The sequence below is a fragment of the Triticum urartu genome, chromosome 3A, assembly GCF_056163025.1.
Source record: "Triticum urartu cultivar PI428250 chromosome 3A, HENAU_Tu73, whole genome shotgun sequence".
Classification (NCBI taxonomy): Eukaryota; Viridiplantae; Streptophyta; class Magnoliopsida; order Poales; family Poaceae; genus Triticum; species Triticum urartu.
This window is the reverse complement of record NC_141875.1, coordinates 593,282,140-593,294,301: the sequence shown is the minus strand read 5'-3', so window position 1 is coordinate 593,294,301 and position 12,162 is coordinate 593,282,140. Positions and strand designations below refer to the sequence as shown.

The following is a 12,162-nucleotide window of genomic DNA, read 5'->3' as shown; positions in this document are numbered from 1 at the left end:
ACGTTGTTCCTTTTGTCGTCGGTATGTTACTTGCCCGAGATTCGATCATCGGTATCTCAATACCTAGTTCAATCTCGTTACCGACAAGTCTCTTTACTCGTTCCGTAATGCAACACCCCGCAACTAACTCATTAGTCACATTGCTTGGCAGGCTTATAGTGATGTGCATTACCGAGAGGGCCCAGAGATACCTCTTCGATACATGGAGTGACAAATCCTAATCTCGATTTATGCCAACTTGACAAACACAATTGGAGACACCTTTAGAGCATCTTTATAGTCACCCAGTTACATTGTGACGTTTGATAGCACACTAAGTGTTCCTCCGGTATTCGGGAGTCACATAATCTCATAGTCATAGGAACATGTATAAGTCATGAAGAAAGCAATAGCAATAAACTAAATGATCATAGTGCTAAGCTAACAGATGGGTCAAGTCAATCACGTCATTCTCTAATGATGTGATCCCGTTCATCAAATGAAAACTCATGTCTATGGTTAGGAAACTTAACCATCTTTTGATTAACGAGCTAGTCAAGTAGAGGTATACTAGTGACACTCTGTTTGCCTATGTATTCACAAATGTACTAAGTTTTCGATCAATACAATTCTAGCATGAATAATAAACATTTATCATGATATAAGGAAATATAAATAACAACTTTATTATTGCCTCTAGGGCATATTTCCTTCAGTTGCAACACTTTCGAATGAGGAACAACTCAACTATTTAGAGGATCCCATTGACTTCTCATTTTGCAGCTCCACTTCTTGCAACAAAGCCAAGAAGCTATCAGTATCCACATCTTTAGGGCGATGTAAAAAACACCGAAACAGATGCGAGACACAACCCAGCAATATAACGCTCAACAACACCTCGTGGTATTGGGACCGACTAAGAGGATTTGATGATGGAGAGTGTCAAATTTCATTGTGTCATCCTCAGTGTGCCTATTTGTGTGAGGACCAATAGCTGGCACATGTGAAACTGATGATGGTCCTTTCCCCAATGGGCACGAACCGCATCACATAGTTCCTCCCACATCATGAATCTCTTATGCTTTTGTGTTGTTTTAAGCCACAACAAACTGTTGCCTACACAATTCAGAGCAGCAAATTTCACCTTCATCTGCTAAATCTCAAAATATAACTCGCAATTATTGATCCAAACTTGGCAATCCTCCCCGTCAAACTTAGGGAATCCTTCTTAGACGTGTTACCAAAGTGAGAGCGGAGCGAGTGGTGATTGCGACGCTCGGGAAATTGAGATTCAGAATCGAATAGTTCGTGGGCATGAGCAGGTGTACCATTGGCCGGAGGCAGATCGACGAATACAGGATTCCCTAGAACTGGCCCCAGTGGAAGGTGTTGCACGTTGTGCCCATGGGGCTGATGTACGCCATCCGAGTGCTGATCGGCTGTGGGAGGCATGATGCTAGCGTTGGCTGGACTTGATGGTCATTGGAAAGCCGTCTCGAACGCTCCCAGGCGCGACGACGCGTCCTCTGCATGGAGCTGCAGGAGGGAGGATGACACAGCGAGAGCCTTCGTTGTGGAATCCACCGTATTTCATCCAGGCGATGAGCCCTTTAAACTGTAGGACATTGTCACTGACCTTAGTGTTGGTTACCGAGGGATGCTAGTCGATGGTCTCCATAGATACCGTAGTTTGGATCTCCGCCACCGAAGGGCCCTTCCCTTTGGGTGCCAAATCAATCTCAGGGAGTTGTCTTGGCTGAGAAATAGGAATTACAACAGCAGCATGAGGTCATTGCCTACCACAGATGGACTGATGGATCAAGCTCATAAGATTGGATCGATGAGACTACTAGCACCTAGTGTTATGCATCTCGAATTTCAAATGAAGGGGAGGGATACAAGATAAAGTTCATACTAGATTTGGGGGAAGGAGAGAAATGTTTTTGGTCTTTCTTGGATGACCACCATTCCCTCTAGCACATGCTTACTTATTGGTAATCCTATTTAGCACCTTTTGCGTCCGTTTCTATTGTTTCTGCCATCGGGCGCATACCCCGCTCCGCGAATGGGCCGACCTGTTTAGCTTTTTTGGTAAGGTGCAAAAAAGCATGCACGCCGAGAAGATTCAAACGCGCGATCTCTTGTTCTCGACAAACTACACTAACCACCTGATGCAACAATCAGTAGTGATTACTCACCAAATTTTTTTGTCCTTTTGCTCTCTTTTTTCATTTTCTTTTCTTTTATCCGTTCTCCTTTTCCTTACTTATTCTTTCTATTTTTTTCTTCATTTCTTAAATTCATGAAGGTTTTTGTACAAAATCTGTGGACTTCTTTTCAAAATCAATGAACTTGCATAAAATTTGTGATTTTTTTTCAAAATTTAAGTACTTTTTTCAAATTGTGATTTCTTAAAAATTGATGATTTTTTTCCAAATTTGTGTTTTTTAAAACCGATGAACGTTTTTCAAATCTGACAAACTTTTTCCAGGTGTGTGAACTTTTTTAAAAAACAATCTTGATTTTTTAAAATTTTTGACCCTTTTTCAAAATTGGATGAACATTTTTCAAAATCGATGTTTTTTTCATTTTTCAGGAGCCTTTGCTATTTTTTGAAGTTTTTTTAAAATTATGTTTTTATTTAAGTTTTTTGTGAATTTCTTTTCAAATAATTAATACTGGGTATATAATATATCTTTAGAAGAAGGGTCAAATAGCTCCCGTTCCTGACAGTGGACAAGGTTGGCAGCTCGGTGTGATGGTTATGGCGCCAGGTTGTTATTGGTGTAATGAAGAGTTTGAATCCCGGGTCTCCCATATATCGTACAGAGTATTTTTGCAGGTTTTTGTTCGTGCTTACTTTTACTCAGAGTGTTGCCGGGCCGACCTACTAAGCTTCTCCCGAGGTAACACACCAGTTCTAATCACTCACTAGCTTTTTCTTATTTTTGCTCTTTCTTTCTCTTTCCTTTTCTTTCCCTTTCTTTTATCTTTTCTTCTTTTCCTTCCTTATTATTTCTATTTTTTCTTCTTTCCTTAAATTCATGAAGTTTTTTTTTACAAAATCCGTGGGGGATTTTTCAAAAACAATGAACTTGCATCAAATTTGTGACCTTTTTTTAAAATTTATGAACATTTTTAAAATACATGATTTTAAAAAATTGATGATTTTTTAAAATCAATTAACTTTTTTCAAAATAAATTCAGGCTTGTGAACTTTGTTTTTCAAATTCTTGAACTTTTTTCAAAATTGGATGAACTTTTTTGCAAAATTGATGACTTTTTTCCATATTTTTAGGAACCTTTGCTAATTTATGAAGTTTTTTAAAAAGTTGTGTTTTTATATAATTTTTCAAAAAATTGTGTTTTTACATATTTTTTGTGAAATTCTTTAATAATTAATACCGGGTATATAATATATCTTTAGAAGAAGGGTCAAATAGGTCCTGTTCCTGACAGTGGACAAGGTTGGCACCTTGGTCTGATGGTTATGGCGCCAGGTTGTTATTGGTGCCGTGAAGAGTTTGAATCCCGGTTGTCCCATATTGGGCCGACATGCTGAGCTTCTCTGCGAGCGCCGTCAACGCCAACCAGTGCTTACGGCGCCGGATAGGAGCTCCCCTACTTATTCCATCCTAGACTTGGGTCCTGTTCTTCGCCGTCTTCTGGGCCTCCCACTCGCGGGCCATTCTTCGGATCCTTCTTATCGCCTTGGTCCGGCGTCTAGTAGAGGGCCACGCCATAACAAATTCCAGGTCCAGTTTTGTCAGGAAAAAGAGAACAAGGTTTCAAAAATGAAAAAAAAAAAAAAAAACAGGTCCCGGCACCGACCACGCACGCATTCGCGCCCCCGAGATCTCGTGGGATCTTGCCTGCCAGCACGGGCGGGCTCGGACAAAAAGAAGGTAGGAGGCACCGCCAGCGAACGCCAGCCGTCGATGGGCTGGCCTCGAGATAGCAACGACAATGCGCTCACTCGCCAAAGCGGGGGCGGGGCCAGCTGGGCACGGCACGAGATCCCTCCTTTCCTTCCCCCAGCTTCCCTCCTCCCCTCGTCGCCGTTCCATTCTCGGATCTGCCCCCACCCCTCCCATTCCCCTCCCGCTCGGCCCGGCGAGCAGCGCCGCGTCCCGTCCCGTCCCATCCCGGTAAGCGGAAGCGTCGACGAGGCCTTCTCTGATCCGCGCGGGCTGCTCATTGGCCGGGTGATCGATCGGGTCCGCGGGAGGAGAGGTGAGGCGAGGCTGCGACGGGGAGGGAGCAAGGGAGGCGGCGATGGCGCACCGGGTGGACAACGAGTACGACTACCTCTTCAAGATCGTGCTCATCGGCGACTCCGGCGTCGGCAAGTCCAACATCCTCTCCCGCTTCACCCGCAACGAGTTCTGCCTCGAGTCCAAGTCCACCATCGGCGTCGAGTTCGCCACCCGGACCCTCCAGGTACCAGCTCCAACCCCGATCTGATCCCGTCGCTCTTGCTCGGCCGGTTCCGTCTATCTGTGACACAATTACGTGCCATGTGAATTGAAATGCAAATGCCGTCGTCATTTGTGATCCCGCGCTGGGTTGTGTGTGCTTTGGCCTGTTGAACAGAGCACTCGGTTGAATTTGCAGTCACGGCGTAGGAATAGCACGGGAGATCTAGGTGAATGAATAACCAGGACGCCTGTCGTAGGTCAATGTGTTGTTGGCTGCATGTCTGAGCGGACACCTAGCATGGAGTACTTTTCTGGTCGTATGACAATGACAACACATGGTAATGCCGTGAAAATACCAATGTAGGCTTTGCTTCAGATGCTTTTGCATTTAAGATAGCAATTGGGTTAGATTGTCAACGAGACCCTATCTGTCGTGGGCATGGTTTCAGTTTTCTTTTGAAGAGGATAGTACATCATCAACCAATTACATATTGTTCAGAAACCTAAAGGTAAACGGTTTTCAGAGGAAAAGAAACTAGTAAACAACTGAGCCGTTTTAATTGCATTACCATCATCATCATCATTAATAGTATTATTATCATTATTATGTTGGCACTGCACTAGAAAATATGTGAGAGCAGAGTCTGTGCCGAACAGCTGTTTGATTCACAAGCCTTGCGCTAAAAAGTAGTGCTGACCTGGGTAACCTGGATTGATTGGTAGAACCGGTTTCTTCTTTTGAATTGTCATGCACTTAGCAACGAATTGCAACCCTATGATTTGCACTACGGACTTTGTCCTATTGCCAGAAAGCTGGAAATGAACTTAATTTCTCTTATCTCTTCTGGTTGGTTGATGTTGAATAACTATGTGTTTTTAAGCTCATCATTGGTGCTCCTGATAAAATGTTTTGATACGCTCATCATTATGCGATCCTGTCTGAAAGTCATCGTAAGAAGATGTCATTGCTGTACTTCTATTTCAACAAATATTATAAGTAGTCTTCCAGTACATCCCCATGTTTTTTACCAGTGCATATTGACATATTGTTGTCCGCTGTAGTACATGAACTTCAGTAAAAGGAAAATAACATGTAGTTAGAGAATCCCTTTTGTTCCTTCTAGCTTTTCAATCAGGATTCAGTAACTGGGGATGCATCATATTTGTAACCATTCCCATGATATGTGCTGATCCTCCGGACTTCTCCCCCCTCTCCTGCGAGCCCGCGGGGTGGGGGTGGGGGGGGGGGGGGGGGGGGTGGTGAGTTTAGCACTGGAATAATACTCCTTTCCTATTGGTGTTCTATACCCGTGTTAAATACATATTCTTCTAGTGAAGCTCAGCAGAAGTTTAATTTGGTTTTGCGGCAGATAGAAGGAAAGACTGTGAAGGCACAGATATGGGACACGGCTGGTCAGGAGAGATACCGTGCAATTACTAGTGCATATTACAGGGGTGCTGTTGGAGCACTCCTAGTCTTTGACATAACAAAGAGGCAGACCTTCGACAATGTTCAGAGGTGGCTCCGTGAGCTCCGGGATCATGCAGATGCCAACATTGTTGTCATGATGGTTGGGAACAAGTCAGACTTAAACCACTTACGATCGGTTCCTGAGGAAGACAGCCAAGCATTCTCTGAGACAGAAGGTCTGTCGTTCCTTGAGACATCTGCACTGGAGGCAATCAATGTGGAGAAGGCATTCCATACTGTGCTGAGTGAAATTCACCAGATTGTAAGCAAAAAAGCACTTGCAGCACAGGAGTCTGCTGCTGCCAACAGCCGTTCAATGCAAGGAACGACTATTAACGTTGCTGAATCATCCGCCAACGCAAAAGGTTCTTGCTGTTCCAGTTGAAGAGCTGGTTCCAGTGGAAGAGATTCTTCCCGGAAATGTCTGCTTCCGCAGAACTGGACCATGACAATATACATAGGTTATAGTTTGGTCTCAGATATTCTTGTTTCTCATCCCGAATCCCATGACTGGTAATTCCTATCGCAAGAACACCTTTACCATACTCTATAACCTGCCTCCATCAAATCATTCTCATTTTGTATTCTTATAACTATCATCGATTTCACTTGTACAATTGAGAAATCGAACATGTTGTAACAATGATTATTTCCTGTTAACAACAATAATAATTGTTAATGGAATTATTATATGCTCTTAAATTTCGTTATAATGGCAAGAAGTGCGCTGCCGATGTTGGTAGACCTGATCATATGACTGAGCGAGCACTTTTTTTTCGCAGGCTTGATGTTTGAGAAATTATTTACCCTTCTTCGATTCAAATAGTATTATTCATCAATTCTCTTTTGAATTGCTCTAAATGCATTCCCATGAATCATTCTGGCTGTGCCTCTGACCATTAGTTATTTCATGATGTGTCTTATTGCTGGACCTGTATTCATTTTTCCAGCATGATGGTAATTTATTGAATTTTCACGTTTCTTTTCCTTGAAACGAACAAGAAGTCTTTTGTACTCCCTCCGTTTCCTAAATACTCCCTCCGTCCAGAAATACTTGTCGGGGGAATGGATGTATCTAGACGTATTTTAGTTCTAGATACATCCATTTTTATGTATTTCTTTGACAAGTATTTCAGGACGGAAGGATTACAAGTCTTTGTAGAGATTCCATTATGGACCACATACGGATGTATATAGATGCATTTTAGAGCGTAGATTCACTCATTTTGCTCCGTATGTGGCCCATAGTGAAATCTGTACAAAGAGTATTTAGGAATGGAGGGAGTAGCATGTTTTGCATGAGATGAGCTATTCCTCGGCACAACACATGTGTGTTCCTTCGGGTTTGTTTGTCCGAGATCTCCTTTTATTTTGTCCACAGTTTGCTGTTGCGTAATTACTGGCGGATTGGAGTTTCACATACCTGTCATAACTCAGTATACATGTATAATCCTACAGTACTATAGTTCAATACAAAAAACTATAGGTTAAATTAATTCGAATATATTTTTTGTCTGCGCGAGTTAAAACCCGTATACATTGGGCTTGTGTCGCCCACATTATTTAGCCTCGCATCAGCCGGTGGCCTGGGCACGCTGGCCTGAAATTTTACCTATCTGCGCTACAGTCCCCCTCCAAAAAAACAAAATTCTGCGCTACAGTCATTTAGCGATGTGTTCTGCTGCGTCCAACCATTTGTTGGCGCGGTTGTTCACGCTTCGTTTTCGGATTGGATGTACAGAAGTGACCATGATCACCTCGCTCCAGTGGCCTACCACGACTGATTCATCCGCCCTTCGCCTAGAAACAAAACGAGCACCAGGAGAATTCAGCGTGATTTATGTTGGTACGCAAAATGGGTTAGGATAAACAAGTATGGTTGATTTGATGATTCTGTACCACCCATATTTTGAATGAGTATCACTCTACGTCTCTACCAGTAACAACATCATTGTCACTTCCAATACCCCGCACTGTACTTCTAAGTATCTGGCATTTGTGCGTAAACCGTAAATCCAAATTGATTCTAGACTCTTCCAATCTACCTCCTCTGTCCCAACATAGCTTAAAAAACATTCTTATATTATGTGACGAAGGACGTACATGCTTGATCGAGGATGTGGCGGCTTTTGTTCGCATCATATTTCATTAGATAGGAAGAGCTATAAAAGATGGGAAGGGAACGAATGGACCATGGTCCACGGGGGCATATGAATCAATTTTTTAAATGGCCGAAAAATCATGAAAAATGCTGGCAACAAGCTTCATAAAGCGTTACACAGTCATGTAAAAAAATTAGGGACGAAATGACTTTCGTGATGTTGTCCAGGACAAAGTCAGAATCAACACTATAGGTACTATTCACTCTATATTGTCCTGGGACAATTTGCTTTTATACTGAGATTTTTATGCAGAGTTTTCGCTCTCAATTTTTTTATGAGTAGGCCAACATGTCAAGTTTCTCCGAAAAAAGTTTCAAAGACCGTTGACATTTTCCTGAATTGCTAAAACAAATCCTAGAAAATAGTTTATGGGGTTCATTTACAACCAGATGTATCCTGGTATTTTCCATAAAAGGTGCCCGTTTTTACCGTAACGGTACTTATCGCCCAGTGGGCCGGGCATCGCTGACTTTAGAGTTGCTTTCAATTTATGGCCCCCCACGGATTAGGAACCTTTTTCTTCTCTGATTGAGAGTGCCGAAATAAGTAATTGAGGAGTGCTCGTTACAAAGACCACTCCCACTTTTTTAGGTTGCGACAAGAGACGTGTTGTATGTGCGCCACTTGTGGTAACCTGGGAGTTTTCTTTTTTTTATAGATCCATTTATTTAAAATGTTCTTAAACCGTGCGTCCAAATCTTGAACCGTTTTCATCGTTGGATTCCTCACGTCGAGATCTTTAAAACTAGATTCCATGTTGATAGGTTTTGACGAACTTTTTTCTCACAAAAAAACCAGATGAAAAAACGAACGAAAAAACCGAACCGGGAGCACGGGTTTTTTCCCTTTCTGAAAGAGGCACGTCCATGCCTCTCGCGAAATTACAACCATACCTCTCGCGGAAGCAAAACCATGTCTCTCACAGAAGGAAAAAAACAGAAAACGTGTTTTTTTCGTTTCCGAGAGGCACGGCCGTGACTCTCGCGAAAGCACAACCATGCCTCTCGCGGAAGGAAAAAGAACAGAAAATATGTTTTTACGTTTATGAGAGGCACAACCATGACTTTCACGAAAGCATAACCCTGTCACTCGTGGAAGCAAAACCGTGGCTCTCCTGGAAGAAGAAAAAAACAAAAAACGCGTTTTTTTCATTTTCGAGAGGCACGGCCGTGACTCTCGCGGAAGAACAACCGTGCCTCTCGCGGAAGGAAAAAACAGAAAACGCGTTTTTTTCCGTTTCCAAGAGGCACGGCCGTGACCCCCGCGAAAGCACAACCGTGCCTCTCGCGAAAGCAAAACCATGACTCTCGTGAAAAAACGCATTTTTTCGTAAAAAAAAAATCATTTTTTTCAATCCAAAAGCTAAGGAAGACCGGTGAAAAACTAAAATGTCAAAGAAATCAGAAAAATCATTTAAAGAACCGAAAACACGTGTGAAAAAATAAAAAAGTAAAATCTAGAGGAAGCGCCCAGAGCGCGACACGTGACGGGCGGCTGAGAGCGCGCCAACTGACACTGATCGTTGTGAGGTTTCTCAAGAAGCGTTCATCATCTAGTTGCTCCCCGAGAGGGCACATACGACCCAAACTCTGTATGGCGCCTTAAGCGCCGGTTACAGTTCCTTCTGTAAACCGGCGCACACGCCTTGTATGTCCTTGGGTTCGGCCCATTTAGCTCCTTTTTTCCCAAGCATGCATACCTAGTTCGATCGGTGCATGCAGTTTTCTCTCTCTCACTTATTTTGCAAAAATTCTACTCTCTCTGTTCCCAAATATTTGTCTTTCTAGCGATTTCAACAAATGACTACATACGGAGCAAAATGAGTGAATCTAGACTCTAAAATATATCTACATACATCCATATATGGTAGTCATTTGAAATGTCTAGAAAGACAAATATTTGAGAACGGAGGGAGTAGGAGTTGCCTGGGTTTTCCCAGGACCAGTTTTGTTAAGTTTTTCCTTTTCATTTTTATTCCAGTTCTTTGGTTTTCTTTTTTCTCTCTTTTGTTTCATTTTCTATGATTTTTTATATTCCTTAACGTTTTTTCCAATCTGTGATTTTTATGAAATTCTTAAAAGAAATAGCCATGAACTGTTTATTCATGATTATTTTTAAAATTCATGAACTTTTATAAAATCTGCGGACATATTTAAAATTAATGTTTTTTTAGACTGTGAACTTTCTTCATTTTCGTGAGCTTTTTTCATTTTGTATGAACCTTTTAAAATTCATCATTTTTTCCCAAATTCGCACAATGTTTTACATTTTCATGAATTTTTTTCGTTTTGTACGAGCGTTTTGATAATTTTGAACCTTTTCAAATTCATGGGTTTTAAAAAAATGTGAATTCTTTTTCAAATTTATGTCTCCTTTTTTCAAGTAATTTATACTGGGTATATAATGTATGTTAATGTTGTACTAAAAGAAGGGTCAAATAGCATTGTTTTTCGGATAGTAGACAACAAAGTGATATCGGTCTAGTGACTATTGCGCCAAGTCTTTTGTCCGTCGACGTTGGCGTGTGGGTTTGAATCCCAAGTCTCCTAGAATAAAGCTCAAAATATTTTTCTTCATGTTTGGTTTTTGAGCAGGTTGCTGAGACGGCCCGTTACGCGTTGTGCGCGAGCGCCGAATAGGAGGTTTTCAATTTTTTTTGAGACAAACTGCAAAGCTTTATTACTCCGTCGCAATGCTTATAGGGACGAAACCAAGTCCATTGGGCTGGCCTAACCAAATATGGCGGCCAACTCCTAGGGATAAAGCGTGCTTTGCGAGCTTGTGAGCCTCGAACTTCGAGCTACGAAATTCATGCGTAATATTACATGTGTGAAAAGTAGACTTGTGTTGTACTATTTCATGCACAATTGCCCCATAACTCCCCTTGCTCTTCTGCTGAATGTCGTAAACGGCAACTTTGCAATCACAGGCAACCTGAATCTTCCGTTTGTAGAGATCATCAGCTAGAGATAGTGCCTCCCTGATGGCCATTGACTTTAGGGTAGCCGGGTCTGACAAATTGGGGAAAACAACAGCCGAAGCTCCCAAGAACATGCCCTGATGATTTCTACAAACCACTCCAACAGACCCATACGCTCCACCTCTCCCAACAACAGCATCATCATTGAGCTTTGCTAACCCCACCGGTGGTGCAATCCAGTGGGTCGGCCGGCTTCGAGTTGCAGTCCTGCTAGCAGTAGCCAGCTTCTGTATGGCCTTGAGTTCGCCTATGTAAGATTGTATGAAACCGTTGATGGCCCACGGAGTCTGGAAAATATCCTCATACATTGCCTTCCCGCGTGCACCCCAAATTGCCCATAAAGTGACCACAAACAATGTGAAATCCTCCTGGTTCAGATGTTCGTGCATAGCAAAGATCCATCTCTTCGCATTATCTTCTACTGAAGCACTTAGTTTGTGAAGGATTGCTTCACTTGTTAAAGCCCAAGTGCTCCTAGAAACCGAGCATTCAAGGAGGGCCTGGCGCCATGTGTCAACCGCTCTACATAGGCAGCAAGCGCTGGACGTCGACATGTTTCGGTGATGTAGAAGTGCAGCTGTTGGTGTAGAGTGTCTAGCTAGCCTCCACAGAAAAAAAATTCACTTTAGATGGGACCTTGATCCGCCACAACTCAGTCCAGCCTTGGGTGTCGCCACGGGAGTCCGAAGATCCCCCCTCTTCGTATAGCCACGCCTCCCTACTCAACTCTGTACATTGGATCAACTTATACGCTGAACGTACTGAAAAAATGCCCCTCCTTTCATCTGACCATGCCCGAAAATCTTCCACTTGACGGGTGCAGAGGGGAATATGTAAGATTGCGGCTGCATCGATCGGTTTGAAGACAGATCTTACCAGGTTCACCTTCCATGTTAACGAGGTGTGATCAATCAACTCTGAAACCCTGCTCGGTGGGTCAGGAACTAGGAATGTGATTGGCCTCTTTAAATTTGCTCTTGGCAGCCAGCTATCTTCTCATATTTTCGTTGTTTCACCATTACCAATCCTCCGAATGAGCCCCTGTACCATGATGTCTCGCCCATCTAAAATAGCTCTCCAAATCTGGGAAGGGTGTGTCCCTAGCGATGCTCCAAAAATATCAGTATCCGGATAATAAACTGCCTTCAATAT

The 12,162-nt window shown here is 42.7% G+C and overlaps 1 protein-coding gene across 1 annotated transcript; it reads left to right on the top strand.

Moving 5' to 3' along the window:
• Positions 1-4,072: 4,072 nt before the first annotated feature.
• Positions 4,073-6,581, top strand: LOC125526544 (ras-related protein Rab11C). The gene is made up of 2 exons (XM_087513486.1): positions 4,073-4,419; positions 5,768-6,581. The coding sequence occupies exons 1-2, from the start codon at positions 4,255-4,257 to the stop codon at positions 6,251-6,253; spliced, it is 651 nt and encodes a 216-aa protein (XP_087369612.1). The 5' UTR covers positions 4,073-4,254; the 3' UTR covers positions 6,254-6,581.
• Positions 6,582-12,162: the final 5,581 nt, after the last annotated feature.